This window comes from Mirounga angustirostris, unplaced genomic scaffold (assembly GCF_029215605.1).
Source record: "Mirounga angustirostris isolate CCGP_5_RB_7025 unplaced genomic scaffold, mMirAng1.0.hap1 SCAF_1, whole genome shotgun sequence".
NCBI classification, from domain to species: Eukaryota; Metazoa; Chordata; class Mammalia; order Carnivora; family Phocidae; genus Mirounga; species Mirounga angustirostris.
The window spans coordinates 200,997,471-201,019,633 of record NW_026991709.1 but is presented as its reverse complement, the minus strand read 5'-3'; the positions used below and the strand labels follow the sequence as shown (position 1 = coordinate 201,019,633).

General features: G+C 51.7%; 1 protein-coding gene across 3 annotated transcripts in view; it reads left to right on the top strand.

Annotated features, from left to right (window-relative positions):
• The window catches only part of LIMD1 (LIM domain containing 1), a 71,114-nt gene that overhangs the window by 21,473 nt on the left and 27,478 nt on the right, over nucleotides 1-22,163 (top strand). For all 3 annotated transcript variants that reach the window (XM_064597037.1, XM_064597036.1, XM_045862597.2), the window contains exon 2: nucleotides 9,891-9,992. In XM_064597037.1, the coding sequence (XP_064453107.1) occupies nucleotides 9,891-9,992 (102 nt within the window). The remainder of the gene's footprint in view (nucleotides 1-9,890; nucleotides 9,993-22,163) is intronic.

Genomic DNA, 22,163 nt, shown 5'->3' with positions numbered 1-22,163 from the left:
GCTCTGCCCCAAACGCTTGGCCCCTCTTCCAGAACCTGTTGTTGACCACCCAGGTCCATAGGCTGCAGCCTGTGGCCGAAGAAAAAGCCTTGTTCAACTTGTGTCCAGAATAACTCGTTCCGTGTGCCCCACGGAGACCTGCCCCCTCCCTGCCAACCCCCAAGCCTTGACGGATGCCCTGACCCCCACCTCAATCCCTTTCCAGCACAGTAGGTGGGTCCTGGCTGTGCGATCCCATATGATGTGCAGCGTCCGGGCAGAGTACGGAGGATGCCCTGGGGTGGGAGCAGCTCCCCGAGGCCTCCCTCCCTCACTGAGAGAGGTGCAGTCACCGGGACGGGGCAAGGCCCAGGTGGGACCTGGGAGGGGGGGTGTGCAGGGCCCTATGGGCTAGCCTGATGGAGCCTTCTTATTTCAAACCTTATCATACCAACAAAAGGCCCCTCCTTGGTCATCACCCAGGTTGGCTGTGCGTTCGGCCGAAGGAGGCAGGAATCCTGTTGCCGAACCTCACGCTGAGGCTGCTTTGCTGGCCTCCCTGTTTGTCAGTCCAGCCTTTGCAAGGGAGTGTGGGCAAGGTGCTGTGGCCCTAACCCTAAGTCGCTTTTTGGCTCTGGGTGCACGGGAGATCATTTAATCCCAATTCGGGATAACTTACTTCTCGGGGAACGCTGCCCAGGCTGGGTGGTGTCTGCATTGCATCAGTTATTGGTTCTCGAATAGTTATCCTGGAACTGCGGCTCGGGGCAGAGTGAGAGCCGGATCGGTGCCACCGAGGCCAGAGTGCTTTCCCTTTTGTCTCTTCTATGGATTTGAGGTTCCACTGATTTTTTTTGAGAAAAGTTTCTCCGGCTTTAAGCGCTTTGCGAACCCCGGCTGTGCAGGGAGAGGCGGGCCCGAGCTGTCCGTCACCGGGGCCCTCAACACGGAGCCAGAGCGGCGGCCTTGCTGGTGACAGTGATCATCAAATGTCGAATTCCTGGCGTAGTAACGCTTTTTGTTTACTTCTGGTGAATCGAAAAGCTCCTTTAGTAAGGCCCGTCTTACTGCTTTTGGCTTCTTCAGGACATTACCATGCATCAGTGTTAGTGGTACCCAGCCTTTCTTCCTAGCACCTGGAAGACTGTATAGAAAGCTCTGGACCACTGCCCGAGGCCGTGCCCTCCCCCCCACCCCCCAGCCTCCCGGATGACAAGTCAACCTGGGAGGGGCCCATCAAGGGTGGAGGTAGGGGCCCTGTCTTCCAGGAGGTTCTGCCTGGAAGGAGCCCCAGGAGGCTTGAGCCCCTCCCAGCAGGAAACCTGGCCCCTCCTGCAAACCCTCCAGACCCTCGTGAGTCTGGCCTGCTGCCTGAGGTGCTCGATGTCTGTCCGTCTCCCCCTGTCCTTCCTCTCTGGCACCGCACACACCTCCTGGTTCAGAACTGCACTTCCTGTCGCCCCCCGTGTCCCAGGGGACCGTCGGGAGTTTCCCTGCGTCCAGCCCAGCTGGCTCCTTGCTGTCACATTCATCATCCCAGCTGTACACATGCCTCTGGCTTTCTTACCTTTTCCCGAACCTGCATCACCCTCCCCTCCCCCGCCTCTGCCTTTTGGTTGCATCCAGTGCTTGTCTGGTACTTCCTCTGCGTTCCTTCTGTCTGTGGGGCTACCAGAACAGCAAGCCAGGTCTCCGCCCACAGCAAGCCAGGTCTCCGCCCTCAGCAAGCTTTTTTTTTTTTTTTTTTTTTTTTGATAGATAAGAGGAGACGTAAACTGCTAGCCCTACCTGGGCCACAAGCCATGAAAGACAGGTGGACGAAGCGCTCGAATAATCCTTGGTGGCTCTCGGCCTCCTGTCGTACATCATTTAAAACAGGAAACTGTCCCTAGTCCTTGCCCTTTCCTGTGGGAATATTATGATTTTTAAAAGAATCCCAGACGGCCACTTTGGAAGGCAGTTGGACAGTTTTTTGTTTTTTTTAACGAAACTAAACACACTCTTACCATACATCCCAGCAATGTTGCGCCAGGGTGTTTATCCAGATGAATTGAAAACACGTCTACACCGACGTCTACTACGTGGATATTTATAGCAGCTCTATTCATAATTGCCCAAGCTTGAAAGCAAGCAAGATGTCCTTCAGGAGGTGAGTGGATAAATAAAATGGTGGTCCGTCCAGACAGTGGAATCTTCTTCAGCGGTGCTAAAAATAAATGAGCGATCAAGCCATGAAAAGACATGGGGGAACCTTAAATGCATATTACCCAGCAAGAGATGCCAATCTGAAAAGACTACATACTGTACGATTCTACTTCCATGACATTCTGGAAAAGGCAAAATTATGCAGACAGGAAGAAGATCAGTGGTGGCCAGGGGTTGGGGAGGGAGGGATGAACAGGGGGAGCACGGAGGATTTTTAGGGCAGTGAAACTATTCTGTGTGATACATGATGGAGACGTGTCATTATACAATTGTCCGAACCCATTGGATGTTCAACAGCTCACGTAATAAATTACGGACTCCGGTGATAATGATGTGTCAGTGTAGGTTCATCAGTTGGAACAAATGCAGCCCTCTGCTGGGGGATGCTGATAGTGGGGGCAGGCAGTGCATATGGGGGGGCAGGAATATACGGGAAATCTGTACCTTTTGCTCAGTTTTAATGTGATCCTAAAACGGTTCTAACAAGTAATTTCTGTTAACAGAAGTGCCAGAAGGAAATCAGCCAAAATGATAAATGTCATGTTAAAAAAAAATCTCCACCCCAATCTACTGATTATTAATGATCTTTCAAACACCCACCCTGTTCCCCAAGCTCCTGCAGGAATCCCAGGACCCCAGGCCACATCTCTGGTCAGGGAGTGGTGGCTTTGGTCTCCACCTCAGAACTGCAGCCAAGAAAGGGCTCTGCTCCCCCCAGTGAGCTTTATTTGTGGATTTGCGGTGCCCCAAATATGAAAACATGAAGTTTTGAGCCCTTGGACCTCTTTTCTTCCTCTTTACTCTCTTAGTCCCTCTTCTAAATGCAGCGTGTGGGGGCGCCCGGGTGGCTCAGTCATTAAGCGTTGGCCTTTGGCTCAGGTCATGATACCAGGGTCCTGGGATCGAGCCCCACATCAGGTTCCCTGCTCGGTGGGAAGCCTGCTTCTCCCTCTCCTTCTACCGCTCCCCCTGCTTGTGCTCTCTCGCTCTCTCTGTCAAATAAATAAATAAATAAAATCTTTTAAATAAATAAATAAATAAATAAATAAATAAATGCGTGCAGTGTGTGGACTAGAGAGGACCCGGTGTCTACTCAGCCCGACTTTGGGCATTCTAATAATCTTTGAATGTCTGTTTCTTTGCTTGTAAAATGATGATAATGTTCTGTGGGACTGTTATTAAAGGAAGAAACAGGTATAAATTGTGTCCCACCATTCTAAAGATAGAGTCACAGGCCTGGATTAACCTCCTTCCTGAGATGACCAAAAAACCGCCAACAAACAAAAACCAGACCAAGTGTATGAACCAGAGGTGTTCAGGACACTGGATATCAGGCAACAAAGGATGGTGATTCTTGAGAGACGGGAAGCAAATGAGGCGAGCCGTGTGGTTTGCTGTTGTCTTGATAGAGTATCCAGGCTGTGACACAGGGAAGCTGAGGCAGAGCCGGGTGGACTCCGTGTGTTCAAATGCAGCTGACGGTCCGGGGAGGTGAAGCAGCCGGAGTTAATAGGACTAGCAAAATCTTTACAAAGCATGTATCTGATAAAGGACTTGTGTCCCCGTTATAAAAGTAATTCTCGGGGCGCCTGGGTGGCACAGTGGTTGAGCATCCAACTCTTGATTTCAGCTCAGGTCATGATCTCAAGGTCATGGGATCGAACCCCGTGTCGGGCTCCACGCTCAGTGTGGAGTCTGCTTGAGATTCTCTCTCTTCCTTTCCCTCTGCCCCTCCCCCTCTTCAAAATAAATAAATACATCTTAAAAAAAAAAAAAGTAATTCTCATAGCTCAACCAAAAGAAAAAAACAGGCACAAGATTGGAACAGACCCTTCACTAGAGAAGATACAGGATGGTAAATCAACAATGTGAAGTTGCTCAGGCACAACATTGTTCGTCACTAGGAAAAAAAATGAAAATCACAGGGAGATGTCACTATGGACCTAGTAGAATGCATAAAATTAAACAAACTGTCATTGCAAGTGTTGGCAAGGATGCGGAGAAACTAGAAGTCTGATAAACTGCTGGTGGGGCTGTACGATGTTAGAATTTCTCTGGAAAACAGTTAGGCTTCTTCTTAAAAAGTTAAACGTACACTTATTGCAAGACCCAGCCATTCAACCCCTAGGTCTTTCCCCGAGAAGAGAGGAAACACATTTCTATACACACACTTGTACATAAGCAGCTGTATTTGTCACGGCCCCAAACTGGAAACATCTCGGATGTCCATCCATAGGGCAGCGGATAAACGCGTTGTGATATATCCAGACATGGGACACTCCTTGGCCATGAAAAGGAATGAATGCTTTGTATGTGCGGCAACACGGAAGTCCTCAAAATAATTGTGCTGAGTGAAAGAAGCTGGACAAAAGAGAGTACATATTTATATAATCTCTAGAAAATACAAACCAATCTGTGATCCCAGAAAGCAGATCAGTGGTTGCCTGGGGAAGGGAGGAAGGAGGGAGTGCAAAAGGAATGGAGAGGTGGGGAATCTTTGGGGATGGCAGGGAATCTTTGGGGATGGTAGGTGTGTTCACTGTCTTGATTATAGCAATGATTTCACTGGTGTCTATAGCTGTCGAAGCTTAACAAATTGTACTCTTTATTTTTTTTTAACTTTTTTAAAAAAGATTTTATTTGTCAGAGAGAGAGAGAGCGTGCACGCAAGCAGGGGCAGACGGAGAAGCAGGCTCCCCGCCGAGCAGGGAGCCCGATGTGGGACTCCATCCTAGGACCCTGGGATCATGACCTGAGTCAAAGGCAGACGCTTAATTGACTGAGCCACCCAGGTGTCCCCAAATTATGCAGTTTAAATGTGTGGCATTTATTATATGTAACTTCTATCTCCTTAAAGCTGTTTTCCAAGAGTCATGCTGGCTACGGTTTGGAGAATGGATTTTAGGCAGTAGGTCTAACTGCAAGGGGGAGAAATGCATATCCCTCTCTCTAAACATGTAATTCCTTCTTTCCCTCATGTTCTTCCTGGTTTACGAGCTCAGATGATTAGAGTAACATGTGATGACATTTTCCTTCTTTTTCCTCTGTTAGACGTTTCTCTAAAATACTATAGCTAAGGGGCCACGTGAAAGCAGAGGGGTCGAGTAACCTTTTCTCCTTGCTGAGCCCTGCCTTGCAAGGACTCACTTCTGTCTCTTCTCTGTACCTGCTACAGCTCACACTCACAGTGGGCCCACACCAGATGTGGGGGCTTTCCCACACCCACCACCTCTCTGACACCAGCGGGCTGTCCCAAGGTTCCATTCAGTTCTGACACTCTCTACCTGTGGGTAGCATAGCCCCCATAGACCAAGGGCTCAGTCCACAAGACTGCCCTCACATCAGCTGCCATCACAAGTCCAGGTGGTCACCTGCACTTCTGACCGGCTGCCTGTAAGTCAGAGTCCCCACGGTCCCCTCCTCGAGCTCCATCATTCGTTAGGACAGCTCATGGACCTCAGGGACACACGTCTACCATCTTATTTTATAATAAAGCATGTGCTAAAGGATAAAGAAGAACAGCTGGATGAAGGGCTGCATAGGGCGAGGTCTGGGAGGGTCGTGAGCACGGGAGCTTCTGCCCTGTGGAGTTGGGGGGTGCCACCCTCCCGGTACGTGGATGCATGCACCAACCCAGAAGCTCTCTGAACCCCGTGCTTTGGGGATTTTTATGGCAGCTTCATGTAGGCATGATGGATCATTAACTTCTTTTCCAGCCCCTCTCTCTGCTCTGAAGGATGGGGGTGGGGGCGAAAGTTCCAAGCTTCGAATCATGGCTTGGTCTTCCTAGTGACCAGCCCCCATCCGAGACGTTCCTATCACCAGGAAATTCCAAGGGATTGTGTCAGGAACTGGGGTCAAAGACCAAATATTGGAAGGAACTGGGGACAGAGGCCAATGTATATGTTTCTTCTTATTTCATAAGCCGGAGTCCATCCCCAGCCCTGGGCACTTAGTGAACTCAGTGCAGGACCGCAGGTGAGATCGGTCAGCTCTCCTATCAGAGGTGGCAGATTCCAGGTTCCTGCGTCCTTGGCTGACCATTACCCGAGGGCAGTCACCTTGCTTCCCGTCCCATGGCCAGCATCTAGAGGGAGCCTGGTTCTGAGCCAGTGACAGAGAAGCCACTGTGGGGTGGGTGTCCCTCTGGGAGGGCAGGAGGGGCCATGGTTGGGGTCCCAGGTGGGAACACAGCTGTGTCCCGGGGATAGGGCAGAATGGGAGGTAGGCCAGGGCGGTCAGTGGGAGCTCTGGGGCAGGGCTGGGCTTGGGTCTGAATCCCTGAGCAGGTGGTGTGTTGAACGTGAGGAAGGACACCCTCTGAGTGTGGCAGGAACCGCCACAGTTGCCAACCCGACAGGGATAACGGGTCCTTTGGGTTAGAACCTGGGCTCGAATTCCATCTCGCAGACCTACCAGCCGTGTGCCCTTCGGCAAGTTACAGTGCCTTTCGAGAACTTGGGTCTGAGAACGGGGTGACAGCAGATCCTCTGCTGGATGGAAACTCCCGGCGCGGGGTCGGGTAGGTGCATTATTCCTTAGAATATTAAATTTCCTTTTTTTTCTTTTTTCCTACCAAAGGAAGACTAGACCTATTTCCTGCCCACGAAGTACTTTTCTATCCATATACCACAAGGCCCAAGGATGAAATACTTCCCCACCTACTTGGCTTCTCACAGGCCCTTCCTCACTCCGTGACCCACGGCTGGGAGCACAAGCAGCTTCCTTCCTCGCTTTTTCCCCTGCTGGGTGGTCAGAGGACGTGGGCTGCAGGAGTCCGAGTCAGGCAGGGGGAGGTCAGGGCCCTCAGGTGGAGAGGAAACCAGAGGAGAGCTTTGCTGGGCGGGCCACGGCGGGCATGGAAGGCCTGGTGTGCGTGCGGCGGGAAAGTCGCAGGAAGCCCCAAGAGGCCCATGCACTTGTCCTTGGCCACTTGGTGATGCTTTCTGAGCGGGAAACGGCAGAGGGGTCTGGCTTTATTCCCCGGACCCAAACCAGGGGAGCCCACGTCCTCATCGTGAGTCGGCAGCATCCCAGGGACTCAGGAGATGAACTTCGCCTTTCCTCTTTGGTGCCCCGTCTGGAAGGCCAGCCCTCGTCCCACACCCGCCCTGTGGACAGGAGGAAGGGCTGCCCACACCACAGGGTCTCCCGGCTCCTCCGCTGTCTGCAGCTAACATCGCGACAGTGGGTTAAGCCAAGAGGCCACCGTGATCAACAGGGAAAGGATGATGTTGCCTCGGGGGTGGTTCGTGAGCAGAGTTAGAGCCGTGTTGCTTTGATGTCCCATCCAGTCTAGGGATGGTCTCCTTTGTACTCCAGTTGCTGCCTGAAGAAAGCAGCCTTTGTTGCTTGTTGTAGGATCTGGAGTCAGGTCGGTAAGGGGACTTGGGATGGGTGGTCTGGAAGTGGATCTCAGAATGGTATGATTAATACCTTGCCAGTTCCTGAGAGTTGATGTTTTGGGAGAGAGCGCTTTTCTTCATTATCACATGTGCTGAAGATAGAAGGGAAGGGCCCTGGGGAATTTTCTAGGGTGCTGGAAATGCTCCGTATCTTGCTTGGGGTTTGCATTACATAGGTCATCTGTCAAAACTCATTGGATGGTAGACTTATCGTTTGTGCATTTCACTGTTTATGGATTTTTATCTTGGAAAAAATAACTATAAGCAAATCATGAACTCTTAGTGATTTACAGGCTGACGTGCTTAGGGATGAGGTGGACTGCTGTCTGCACCTTGCTTTAAAATGCATCAAAACTAAGATGGGTTGTTGGATTGATTGACAGCAGAATGTTCACGATTGTAGAATGGGGGTGGGGGGAATATGGGTGTTTCTCCTATGTGATTCTTTCAACCTCTCTTCTTGTTTGAACATTTCGTAATAAAATGCTGAATCAGAAGAACTGCAATAACTACTACTTTGGTTCTCTAGAGCTTTCCATAAACGAATTCCCGAGACAGCTAGGTTTCCTGGCTGACACCCTACTCTTCCTACAGACGGCCTCACCTACTTTCCCAGGGAGTGTTGGTGAAGCGAATTGAGGGCCCTTGGCTTTGTGTGCTCTCTGCGAGGCTGGTGTGGTCAGTGTGGGTGCATTTCACAAACCAGGTGTTAGCTTGGACCTCCTTGAGGGTGATTCAGTCCACCACCTTGAATCAATAGAACTCTGAAACACAGGGCTTCCTACCCTATAGGCTGGGGATTCGCAGCCTGAGAACAGCCTGACCCATGGGAACCAGAGTTAGAAGAGGGTGCCTGAGCCCCCTCTGACCAAGAACGCAAGCTGGTTTACCCGCTGGACGCTGGGGGGGAGCTAGGGTGTGTGTGTTCAAAAATCTTAGCATTATACAATATATTTAAACATATTCAGACGCTTTTTTGACACTAGACTTTTTTTTCAGCTATAAAGTAACGCCTGCTCTTGTAAGAATTGTTTTTTTAATAGAGAAAAGGCAAAGAAGTAAAACCAACCATAATTTTATAACCTCAAGAAACCACTCTATATTTTGGTATATTTACTCCCTGAATTTTTTTTTTAAATCTCATGCATTGTTTCTATAATAGTGATGTTTTTCATTTGAGGCTAATGGAGGAGTTCTTTGGGAGGGAGGCCCCAAGGCCCTCCCTCCTGTGGACTGGCCCAGAGCCTGGTTCACTGCCGCAGAGATTCTGGGTTGGTCTGGACAGAGGGACTTCCGGCTTACTCACAGGGTCCGATGCTGGGAGGGCCCGAACTTCTTCAGGAGCCCAGTGGAAGCACCTTCTAGCCAAATGTAGCAGCACCATTGCATCCGTGTCCGTGTATGCCTGCTCATTGAGCGCTTACGAGTGAAGTGGACAGCAGGGAGTTCCGATGATCTGCCCTAGTCACACAGCCAGCAGATTGTGGCGTTCTAGTTCAAGAACGGGCCCTCCGATCGGCAGTTTGGGGCGGAGGCGACCAATTCTGGAAGTTGGTGGTTTGCTGAGCAGCCTTTACGGCCGCTCCTGGGAACACGCAGGGCAGGTGGAATGAACCTCTTTTTCCGAATTGAGAACTGATGCTCAGAGAAGTTACCAGGTTAACTCACACCACGTGGGAAGCGGGTGGGTGGGAGGCTAAAGGTTAGAGCCTGTTCCATCATGTTGTCTTCAGAGCTGGAGAGCGGAGCGGGAGGGAGGCCTGGGGACTTGAAGGGACAAAGGGTGGGTGTAGGATGCCCGGCTGGGGAGTCCGTGAGCAAAGGCTAAGAGCCGGGCACCAGCGGGGCTTGTGTGGAGGTGAGGGGCAGGGAAAACACTGTCTTTGCGGTCTGACAGACCTGGGGCTGGGGGCCTGATACTTTTGCAAAAAGTGAGGATAGTCAACCCAATTGGTTCCCATCGAGAATTGGAGGAAACAGTGTTGAAATTGCCCGACCTGCGTGCTTGGCATATTGGAATCACGGGGCAGTTTTTTGAACGTCGTCTGATAAACGGTGGGAGCCTTTGAAAGGCTTTGGGCTGGGAAGGAGGCTGACAAGGCAGAGATTTTCTGAATATCATGCTCGTGTGGAGGACAGTGGTGGCGGGGGGGTGGCTGAAGACCGGCCTGGTGGAGAGGGAGAGAGATCTCAAAGGAGCAATCCACAAGATTTGGTGATGGGCCAGTTATGGGGAGGGATAGGCATCTCACTTTGTTCACTGGCTTTTTTATGACTCACTGGCATGTTCTTGCCTTTCAGGAGCCTGTGTGAAATGCAGCAAAGGGGTGTTTGGGGCCGGCCAGGCCTGCCAGGCCATGGGGAATCTCTACCACGACGCATGCTTCACCTGTGCGGCTTGTGGTAAGTGTATGTGGAGGCTCGGTGTGTGTGTGTGGGGGGGGTCCTAGGAACATGGGGACCGAGAAAGGGAGGACAGGGAAGAGCATCCTTCCTGGAGACACTTGACCCAGGCCTCCCGTGGTCCCACAGCAGGGCAGGTCCGTGTCCTTTAGAGTCGCAGCACAGGGCCCGTCAGAGGAAGGGGACTGACCAGAGTACCAGCGATTGTCTGGGGCCGACCTTGGTAATGAGTTGAGTGGGTTCAAAGCAAACTGTAATAACATCAGGTTTGTTAATGCGTATCCGAGGTCTCAGCAGGGTTGTGGGGGAGAGAGCATTGGGATTCACCACCATCTGCCCTATTGTCAGTTACCTCCCCCACCGTGGGACCAGCCAACCCAGCGTTACTAACGGGGGCCCTGTTATCACTCTGTGACCCCGCTCTGATTTGGAGGCTGCTCTGTGCGTGTGAAGTGTGAGTGTGTGCATGAATGCCCGTGTGTGCACACCACAGAGCTGTCCGGGCCTGTGAGCACGCTCAGCGGGCATCTCTATCCTGTACACGCGCAGTAACTAAAGCAGCAAATTAGGAGCCTGAGCTCAGCCTGTGCCCAGCCCTGCAAACTGCTCGTTGAATTGACGGCAACCACCGTGGAAGATTCTAACGCGTTGCCGGATGTTTGTCGAGTCTGACCGAGTCGGGAATTGAGCTTGGCTTATGGTCTCTACCAGAGATTAATTTCGAGGAGCTTTTTTAAGAGAATGTCCTGCTGATTTCTGCGGTTCCAGATTGAGGCTCGCGGCTATTGATTCAAAGGAAACATTACAACAAAGCCAGAGTGTCATCAGGGACAAGGGGTCTTGTTATCTGGCCCCAGGGTTCTCGATCCTGGCCGTTCATTAGAATCCCCTCAGGGATTATTATAAGAGCCCGCGATGCCCCAGTCCCACCCCGACCAGCAGAATCGGAAGCTCTAGGGGTGGAATTTCTAGAGTGCGCAAGAGTACTGTTCATATCTCCTCAAGTGACTCCAGGCCTGAGCTCCTGGCTCAGTGCCAAGCCCTTCAGTGTAGACGCCTCTGGAGAAAGGAGGAGGGAGAGATTTGCTTTCCGCTGTTTTGTGGCACAGCCGGGAGCCTCCTGATTCCCAGGGTAAAAGTAACGAGGTGGGCATGGAGCTGCCCCCCAGCCTGCCCAGCAGTGACTGCTAGGCCTATGCCCGGGTTCAAAACCTCCTCCTTCCGTCCTCACTGCGATTTCCCATAAACGCGTGTCCGAGAGTTGATGGCTGGTACGCCGATCGTTACTCACCTCTGTAGGGAAAATTGTGAAAGCCTTTGAAATGGGTCAAAAGTCTGCTGAGCATCCTCAGCGGACATGTTGGCGTTGTCTGGGGTTTGGTTTCTCCGGGCCCCTGGCTTCTCCTTGTCTCTGAGCCATGTGGGTTTTACCATCCTGATAGCAGACCATACACGATGCTCGTCCCTAACAGTGCACACCGTGCCTGCTGGTGATGCAGCTGACTGCGGCCCTGGGGAGACTGCTTTTGCTTCAACTAAAAGTGAACTTATTTCAGCACTTCCAGTGCCTTCACAGCCGGGGTTCTTTGCACTATCCCCGTGGTCATGTCTTACTGGTTCCCGCCTTAGCTTGACGAGTGATGTTAAATCTTTTTTTTTTTTTTAAAGATTTATTTATTTATTTATTTATTTGAGAGAGAGAGAATGAGAGACAGAGAGCATGAGAGGGAGGAGGGTCAGAGGGAGAAGCAGACTCCCTGCCGAGCAGGGAGCCTGATGCGGGACTCGATCCCGGGACTCCAGGATCATGACCTGAGCCGAAGGCAGTCGCTCAACCAACTGAGCCACCCAGGCGCCCTGATGTTAAATCTTTGACCATGTTGTCTGAGTCTTAACTGTGCAAGAGTTGTGATCCTTCTTCTTTCTAGGAAATTATCTTTCCTTTTTGGCTCCCGCAACTGTTTCTCAATATCTGCTGTTTTCCAGGGAAAAAGAAAATATTATGTAGAAGCTGGTTTTCATCTCGAGCAATTGCCACTTGAACTAAGAAAGTTTTTCAGGGGTGGGGGGAGTACCGGTGAGTCCGTCAGCGCATGACTAACTATCAGTTCCATAATGGGTTGAATTTATCTTCAAATGATGACAAACACAGGCACTTAAGGAAAACACAGCTGGTTGGGGGTTTTCTTGGTCTAGCATCTAAGCCCTTGTGTTCTGCTTTCTGTCGTAATGCTTCCTATAATTTGTCACAAACTGAACTCTCTTTTCCGCCTCTATATCTCTGATCACACTGCCCCCTAGAATCTGCTCTCCCCGCTCACTTCATACATTTAAGTTCTGTCCAGCCGTTAGGGCCCAGCTCAAAGGCTGACTCTTCCAGGAAGCCTTCCCTGTTCTCCTAGCAGGAAGAAATGGCTTTGTCTTGAATTCGGCAGGCCCCGATGGCTGTCACGTAGACTGTGAACCACACTCTCTGGGGCGTGGGTGCCGGCAGGCCAGGCCCTAGAACAAAAGCTGCTGTAGGAATGAGGACAGAGACTCCATTCGAAAGTGCGTGCTGCACATTCCTGTTCCCCAAGGGGCCTGCACCACTCCTGTTGTGGGTAAACACACAGCTTCCTTTGCACTTGTCAGGGGCAGTTGGAGACGCAGGCAGTTGTCTGAGCAGCTTCTGTTGGGCACTCGAAGTAATGTGCCTTTGTGCCTTTGTTCTGTTGACTTCTTGCTGCCCTGTAACTCCCTTCAGCAGAAGGAGGCACCTGGGCCCTCCATGTCCTGGTCTGGCAGGTCCTCAAGTGTGTCTGTGAACACAGGCGCCGTGCAGACAGCACTTCTGGGGCCGGGCCCGTTCCCTCCTTTGTTGGCAGAAGAAAAAAAATGGGGGCCCAAGGAGGGGAAGAGAATTTCTTAAGATAAGACCTAGTGATGGGGCCAGCACCAGAATCCAAGGCTCCTGGATCTGATTAGCTTTGCATAGCCCCGTTTTTCTGGTCGGTGAGTGTATCTGTTAGTGAGCGTGTAGGTGTGTGTGTTTTCTGTTTTCCCATTTTGTTATGAAAATGATCCAGCTTACACCACCACAGAAATAGATTTCTATACGTACACACTCACTCCTTGGATGTTACTGTTGCTTTATGGAAACAGAATGTCGGGGTCCTGTCTAGGACATGCCAAAGGGGCACCCAGCTCCCCTGGGTCCTTATCCCACACACCGAAAAGGAGGACACTGAAACAAAAAGGTCTAGAAGGCTGCGGTGGGAGTCATGGATGCCAGCAGCCAGTGCCGAGGTGCGGTGCTGTGCTGGGGGGAGGCAGAGAGCCCACCTCATCCGATGAGACCGTCTGGCCTGGGACAGCTCCCAGGGGGAGCCACAGGGGCTAGTGGGAGATGCTCCTCCGGAGGCTTCCCTGCAGCCTCCCACACCCTGTGTCCTGGGAGGACCGTAAGGTGTTCCAGTCCTCACACAAACCCATGCCTCCATGGATGGTGCAAGTTCTCCAGGGCCCCATGCGTTTCCCTGCCCCCTGGCAAGAAGCAACCACGTTCTGTTGAGCTGTGGGAACAACAGGACAGACCACAGAGGGAAGTTCAGGGGCAGGGTCCTAGTATGTGATTCCAGGACAGATGTTTTTACTCGTACGTTTTTCCTTCCAGGTTTTGCCCAAATGTACACGCAGGTTTTTTTTTTTTTTTTTTTTTTTTAAGATTTTATTTATTTGCGAGAGAGAGAATGAGAGACAGAGAGCATGAGAGGGAGGAGGGTCAGAGGGAGAAGCAGACTCCCTGCCAAGCAGGGAGCCCGATGCGGGACTCGATCCCGGGACTCCAGGATCATGACCTGAGCCAAAGGCAGTCGCACAACCAACTGAGCCACCCAGGCGCCCCATAGACAGTTTTTGAATTGGGTTTATTTATTTTTTTTTTTAAGATTTTATTTATTATTTGAGAGAGAGAATGAGAGAGGGCATGAGAGGGGAGAGGGGCAGAGGGAGAAGCAGACTCCCTGCCGAGCAGGGAGCCCGATGTGGGACTCGATCCCAGGACCCCGGGATCATGACCTGAGCCGAAGGCAGTCGCTCAACCAACTGAGCCACCCAGGCGCCCTGTACGCGCAGTTTTTAGAGCTGGGATCGTGGCGTATAAATGATGTTCTGTCCTTTCTGATGAAACCTGCCGCGAACTCATCCTTACTTCCGCAGCCTCCAGACTGGTGGTCTGAGCGGTCACAGAGGAATCGACTGCTTTGTGCCACCGTGTTATGGCCTGTGGCTCGGGTGGCGCTTGCTGGTTGTTACATGGAGCCCGCCCCCCTGCCCGAACGTCTTTGTTCCCCTGCATCCTTTTTCCCTCTGCCAAATGGTCTCCTTGGTGCTCGTCCCAGAAGGACGCATGCAGGGTGCAGCGTGGGGGCGTTTGTGTGGTTTGTTAAAGTCCCTCCTTTCTCCGCGGCTCCTTGGGCGGCCAGTGTGTGTGGTTGCCATGGAGATGTGTGCTGGGGGGGGGGTCTCCCTTCCCCGGCTGCTTCTGCCCACCCCAGTGGCAGTGCCCTCAGCTGGGGCCCTCAGGAAGCCGTTGGCACAGCGTGGAGCAGGAGGAGGGTCAGTGCAGAGGGCAGGCCCAACCTTGGCATTCGGCCACACTCCGGGTCTGACGCTGCGTGTCAGGTGGCCTGAGGAGACGCTTGTGCCCAGCTGTGGCTGAGAGAGGTGCAACAAGGAGGAAGAAGAGGTGTGGGTCAAGGGCCCTCCTCAGCATCTTCCAGAACAGACCGTGAGGGAGAGGCCCGTGTCCTTGCTTGAGGCAGTTTTGGGTCTGAAACGTCAGATTTAGTTCATTTGGCAAAGACGGAACAACTCCCATCCTGGAGTCCAGGTGAAACCTGGTCGCCATGTCCATGTTCATGGTTGTCGTGATTTTTTTTTTTTTTGTCTGCATGAGTTGGGGACGATGGAGCAGATAGGAGAGGCCACATGCCCTCCTGCCCTGAAGCCCCCAGAACACGAGGGCCAGAGCCTGGGCGTGGGACTGGGGGGGCGGGCAGGCAGGTCCGGGCCGATGGAAATTGTGCCAATACAGGCCTGAGCTCAGAGAGCGGCCACGGGGGCCGGAGGGGTCCACGCAGGAGACCGTGCTGGCATGTACAAGTCACGGCCAGAGCAGGTGGCTTTCAATGTCGTTACTGGTGCTCCCGCTCCAGGGTGGGGGGTGCGCTGTGACGAGCCCGTCACGCCTCCGGGAAAGCACACCGTGAGATGAGGAATAGATGCTGTTGCCCATCCCACCTTCCAGAAACCACACACGGGTGGCTGTTAAGGATCGTGAACGGACTTCATAGTGAAAGCTCACCCCTTTAGACCCGGTCAGGCGAAAGTCTGTCTGAGTTACCGACAAGCCTGCATCTAGAACTCCCAAAAAGTACCATTTCATTACTTCAGGTAAAGGGAACAACCAGCATTAAGCCCAGCATTGTGGAACAGAGGTTCTTGAATAAATCGGTAGTTGGTGACTGAGAGCACATCATCCAGTAGGTTCTGAAGTAGGGGGGGGAATCTGATCAGCTTTTTTTTTTTAAAGGTTTTATTTATTCATTTGAGAAAGAGCGAGAGCGAGCATGAGCGGAGGGGAGAAGCAGACTCCCCGCAGAGCAGGGAGCCCAATGCGGGGCTCGGTCCCAAGACCCTGGGATCATGACCTGAGCCGAAGGCAGACGCTTAACCGACTGAGCCACCCGGGTGCCCTTCTGTTTTGTTTTTCTTATGAAGTCTGAATACTGCCCCCGAGATCGTGTTTACCTTTTTTTTTGGACTTTGAATACTACTTCGCCCCCCCGCGTTTGAAAATGCTCACAGATTATGAAATAGTGGCGCTGGCACTAGGGAGGTCTTCCTTTAACTCTCAGCCGCCCTGCTTCCTTAAACCAGTCATCACAATATTTATCAGCTGCCTGTCGGCTGACCGCACACCGAGCCCTCCCCCGACGGGAGCTCGCTAAGTCCTGGGACGCTCCAGGGAGTTCAGCATTATTATCAGCCTCCTTTTGCAGAGGAACAGACAGATTCCTGGGAGTGTAGTTTGCTTCCGCCTCTGTGTTAGATTATCTCCGCTCGGAGGGACCGTGGGCCAAAGAAAGGAAGCTGGCTCTGCCCCTGGGATCTAGTCTCGGGGCTGTGTGATGGCAAAGACTGGGTTTTCGGAGACTTTCTGGTTGCGGGTGCCCCCAGGAGAGCAGCCGGGGACTCGGATTAGGGGAGAGAGGACCCCGTCTGTAGCAGGATGCACCCACAGCACAGACGAGGATTGCAGGCTTCGATGCCTGCATTTCTGAGCCATTGAGTCATGCCGATGTTTCTTGTCGCATTCAGCAGTTACGGGTAAGCTGAGTGAGTCAGCTGGATCTAAGGAAAAAGCCGGGGGTCAAGAATGTGAGAAAGGAAGAGTGGGCACGTCCTAAAGGAAGCCAGTGGGCGAGGAAGAAGTCAGGAAGCAACAGAAATAGACAGGCCGGGGCCAAGGGCCGTGTGGGTCAGGAGAGGGCAGAGCGGCGACCTTGACTCAACGTGGGGTTAGAGGGTCTCTTGCGTTCGTCGCTAGCAGACCCAGTTCTGCAAGGGGCACCCACACTGGGGCCGGACTGGCTTTCCCAGCTCAGACTCTGTAGGTCCAGTCAGAGGCCGAGACTGTCAGGGGACCGAGGGAAGGCATCAGATCCCTCATGCCTGTGACACTGGCAGGGTCTGGGATATTGGAGCGCTGTACTGTCGAGGGCAGCTCCAGTGTGACCTGCACCTGCTTCCCGCATCGACATTCCGGGTGCCCAGTAGCACACGCACATGGCTTGGGGTGGAGATCTGCATTCTCTTCCTTCAGGAATCCCAGACCCAGGGTGTTACCTGGTGGTATGCAGTGTGTCCCCTGTCCCCTCAACCCTGAGGACACAAGATGCTCTGGGATGTGGGGGGCACTGCACTGTCATCAGCATGAAGACACTGTACCAGGTGCCCCATCTCCGAGCCGGAATCCTGGGTTTTGGGAGCAAGGTCTGAACTTCATTCTGGCATCACAGATGCTACTTGGGTCTCTCTGGCTCTCTTGCTAAGACTATCTCTTCTTTTCTGTCTTAAGTGTTCTGTTCTCTCAAATGTTCTCTTCAATTTTTGTCCCCACCTCTGGTCCTGGGGTGGTTGTGGATTTAGTGTGTCGGCTTGACTGGGCCAGAGGTGCCCATGCATTTGGTCACACATTGTTCTCGGTGTGTCTGTGAGGATGTTTCTGGACGAGAGTAACGATTAGTAGACTGAGTAAAGCAGATTTTTCTCCCTAATGTGGGTGGTCCTTGCCCAATCAGTTGAAGGCCTGAATAGAACAAAAAGGCTGACCCTCCCACCAGTAAGGGAATTTCCTCCTGTCTGACTGCCTTGAGCAGGGACATCGATTTTTTCCCTGCTTTTGGCCTGGAACCACACCATCGGCTCTTCCTGGGCCTCCAGCTTGCTTTCTGCTGATCTTGGCACTTGTCAGCTTCCATAATCACATGAGCCAATTCCTTTTGATAAATCTATTCCTGTCTGTACACACACAACCACACAAAGGTGCATGTGCATGCACACACACATGCACACACTCACACGCATGCACTCACGCATACTCGTGCACGCACAAACGCACACACTCATGCACACACACTCATACATATGCATGCACAACACTCGCACGCACACACTCGTGCACGCACAACACTCACATGCACTCATGCACACACGTGCACACACGCCCATACACGCACACGTGTCCGCGTGCATGCACACACCCTACCGGTCTGTCCCTCTGCAGACCCCTGACTCACCTGGCCCCATTCATCTTCCTTCTGCACTACGTTCTCTTCCCTGCCTCCTTCCTGTCTCCCTCGTGTCCCCTCACTGACGATTTCCTTTGTACCCCTGGTTTCCATTGTGGAACCCGCGGTGCCTCTGTGCCCCTGACGCAGGCTGGAACACAAGCCACTGTTTGTGGAGTATTTGCTCTGTCTTCTGGAGGCCCCTCATTTGCCTCCCAACCCCCGACGCTCGTTTACACAGGAGGAAGTGGAGTTTCGGAGCAGTTGACGGGTGGTGCGTGGGGGCCGGGGGCCGGGTGTGTGTTGTTGCCACCACCCTTTACTGTAGGTCAGTCACAGTCACGAGCAGCCCCCTCTGCTCCACAGATTTCAGGAAGCAGGGTCCGTGCAGGTGCGGAGGCCCGTGTGCACACGCGTGATGAGCAGCCCGGGGGGGATCTGACGCGGCCCCCTGGGAACATGTCTGTGGCCCTGCAGTTTGCCTCACCGCCTGCCCCCCTCTGCCTTCCTTTGGCCTCCAGCTCCCTGTTTCCTCAACTCCAGACTCGCAGCACCTGGTGTGGTAGCCAGTGGCCACACGTGGCTTTGGAGCTCTTGAAATGTGGCTAATGAGACTGAGGAATTGAACATTGTATTTCCTCTTAATGGACGTTTAAATGTAGGGCCGCCTGGGTGGCTCAGTCGCTTAAGCGTCTGCCTCCATCTCAGGTCATGATCCCGGGGTCCTGGGATCGAGCCCCGCATCAGGCTCCCTGCTCAGTGGGAAGCCTGCTTCCCCCTCTCCCCCACCCTGCCCCCACTCGTGCTCTCTCTCAAATAAATAAATAAAATCTTAAAAAAAAAAGTTTAAATGTACATAGCCACCCGTGGCTACTGGCTACCATATTGCATGGTGCAGGGAAAGCTTCTAGTTCCTAAACCAAAGTTCGCTTATTAAGAAGAAATGAAGTTTACTATTTTCATACTTTCTACATCACAAGGGCAATAGGGTCCCGCTGTAAAAAAAAAAAAAAAAAAAAAAAAAAGATACAGGGGAAGAAAACTCCCCGTAACCCAATACCCAAACCGAGACCAGAAGGTGTCCGCTGTGCCTTGGGGCGGTGCCTGCCGCTGTCCCTGTCGTCATGTGTGCTCACCTTGCTGCCCAGCCTGTTCCATTTAGAAGCACATCCTACGCCTGCTTCCTCGTGGCTCCACCGTCTTCAAAACCAGATGCTGCATAAGATCCTGTTGACTTGATGACTCAACATCAGCACAGCCTTTCTGCTAGTTGAGTTAAAAGGGGGAGAGAAGGGGTGCCTGGGTGGCTCAGTTGTTAAGCCTCTGCCTTCGGCTCAGGTCATGATCTCAGGGTCCTGGGATCGAGCCCCGCATCGGGCTCCCTGTTCAGTGGGGAGCCTGCTTCTCCCTCTCCCACTCCCCCTGCTTGTGTTCCCTCTCTCGCTGTCTCTCTCTGTATTAAATAAATAAAATCTTTAAAAAAAAAAAAAAAAGGCGGGGAGAGAACCCTTACCACAGGGGCTCCCAGGCTCTGCTCTGAGAATACACTGAGGCTGGGCGGCGATCCTGTGGCCGGGTTTTCAAGGACCAGATGCACCTCCGGGGCACTGAGCAGCCCGGGAATCCGGCCAATGCCACGCCGGGGCAGAGAACACAGGTTTCCCCGTGACCAGGGCCGTGGGGACAGCGGCGCCCCTTCACACCAGCAGCCGCCCCTACAGTGGCCACGTGGCTGGGTCCCGGCATGCGGGGAAGTGGGGAAGACCCTCTCTCTTCCTTCTGTGGATCACTGCTGACACCTCCCAACCATGTTGGGTCCTGTTTGCTGTCCTGCCACCTCCATCCACACAGCCAGCCTGTGGACACACCTTTGGGGGGACCGCACCCTGGCTCAGAGGCCTCAGAGACCGCCTCTTGCTGTAACATCACATACCAATCCTTCACTTAGCATTGAAAGCATTCCTTAAACTGGTTCCAGCTCCTTGCCTGTCTCCTGTCCTGCCATCCCGCAGAGTCCCCTGGCCCTACGGGACACCACCTGCCCCTTCCTGTGCCTGTCCGCCTTGCACTTCATCTCCACCCAGGCGAATACCACCCTCTGAGGTGCTGTCCCCCCACAGGGTCTCTCTTCTGGCCCCTCTGGTCTCACGGACGTCTTGTTCTCTTACCCGTCTTGTGGTGTTTGAAGTTATGGGTTAGATTGAAGCCCGTTGCAGGGGTCTGCATCTCCCCCTAGATGGTCAGTTTTGGGAGAATGGGGATAGTGTTCAGTTGATCTTGATTTACCCCCCGCCGCCCTTCAGTACTTTGTGGGTAGTGCTGGGCATTCCCCGTATGTACTCTTTAGCCATCGCTCCCCATTCTGCCCCTCTTGCCCCAGCCCTAAGCAACCACTGATCTACTTTCTACTCCCATAGATTTGCCTATTCTCGAGGTTTCGTAGAGATGGAATCCTATAAAATGTGGTCTGTTCTAACTGGCTTTCACTTGGCGTAGGGCACTCCAGGTTCATCCATGCTGGAGCACATGTCAGAGCTTCGATCTTTTTTATGGCTGAATAATATTCCATTGTCTGGATATACCACATTTTATCTACCCATCTGTCAGTTGATAGACACTTGTTTCTACTTTTTGGCTATTATAAATAATCCTGCTATGAACATTCTTGTACAGCTGATCCTTGAACAATGCGGGTTTGGACTACAAAGTCTACTTATATGTGGATTTTTTACAGTACAGCATTGTGAATGTGTCTTCCTTAATATTCTTTTCTGTCGCTTACTTTGCTGTTAGAGTGCAGTGTATAATACATGCAACATGCAAAATACGTATTCATCGACTGTTTACGTTATTGGTAAGACTTTCAGAAGGTCAACATTAGGCTGTTCGTAGTTAAGTTTTGGGGGAGTCAAAAGTTATATGTGGATTTCTGACTGCATGGGGGGGCAGCACCCCTAACCTCCATGTCGTTCAAGGGTCAACAGGATATGTTTTTGTGTGGACACACGTTCTCATCTCTTTGTGTATATATCTAAGAGTAGAATTGCTCGGTACCTCTGTGTTTAACTTTTTTTTTTTAAGATTATTTATTTATTTATTTGAGAGAGAGAGAATGAGAGACAGAGAGCACGAGAGGGAAGAGGATCAGAGGGAGAAGCAGACTCCCCGCCGAGCAGGAAGCCCGATGCGGGACTCAATCCTGGGACTCCAGGATCATGACCTGAGCCGAAGGCAGTCGCTTAACGACTGAGCCACCCAGGCGCCTCAATTGATCTATGTATTTCTGATACAGATTCTGTTCACAGTCAGCCATTTGCTGTTCTCTTGACATTCTCTGTATGTTTGCTCTTCTGTGCCTTTGTTTCTTTTCTTTTTTTTTTTTTTTTAAAGATTTTATTTATTTATTTGACAGAGAGAGAATGAGAGACAGAGAGCACGAGAGGGAAGAGGGCAGAGGGAGAAGCAGACCCCCTGCCGAGCAGGGAGCCCGATGTGGGACTCAATCCCGGGACTCCAGGATCATGACCTGAGCTGAAGGCAGTCGCTTAACCAACTGAGCCACCCAGGCGCCCTGTGTTTAACTTCTTGAGAAACTGTTTTGCCAAGTGGCTACAGCATTTTACATTCCTACCAGCAGTGTGTGAGGCTGTCAGGATCCCACATCCTTGCCAACACTCATGATTATCTGACCTTTTGATTCTGACCATCCTAATGGGTGTGAAGTTGAATCTCAATGTGGTTTTGGTTTGCATTTCCTTGATGACTAATGATGTTGAACATCTTTTATGGGCTTATTTGCACGTCTTATTTGGAGAAATGTGTATTCAGATCCTTTACCCATTTTTTATTGAGTTTTTAAAATCTTTTTATTACTGAGTTTTAATAGATTTTTCTATGTTTTACCTATGAGTCTCCAATATATGATTTGCAAATATTTTCTCTCCTTCTGTGGACGGTCATTTTGCTTTCCTGCAGTCTAATTTATCTATTTTTTTTCTTTTATTTCTTGTGTTTTTGGTGCTTTGTATAGGAAAACATTGCCAGGAGCACCTGGGTGGCTCAGTTGATTAAGCGACTGCTTTTGGCTCAGGAGTCCCACATGGGGCTCCCTGCTCTGCGGAGGGCCTGCTTCTCCCTCTGCCTCTGCCTGCGCTCCCCCTACTTGTGCTCTCTCTCTCTCTCTCTCTCTGTCAAATAAATAAATAAGATCTTAAAAAAAAAGAGAAAACATTGCCAACCCAAGGCCACAAAGACTCATGCCCATATTTTCTTCTGAATGTTACAGTCTTAGCTCTTAAGTTGAGGTCTTTGGTCCATTTTGCGTGGGTTTTTATAT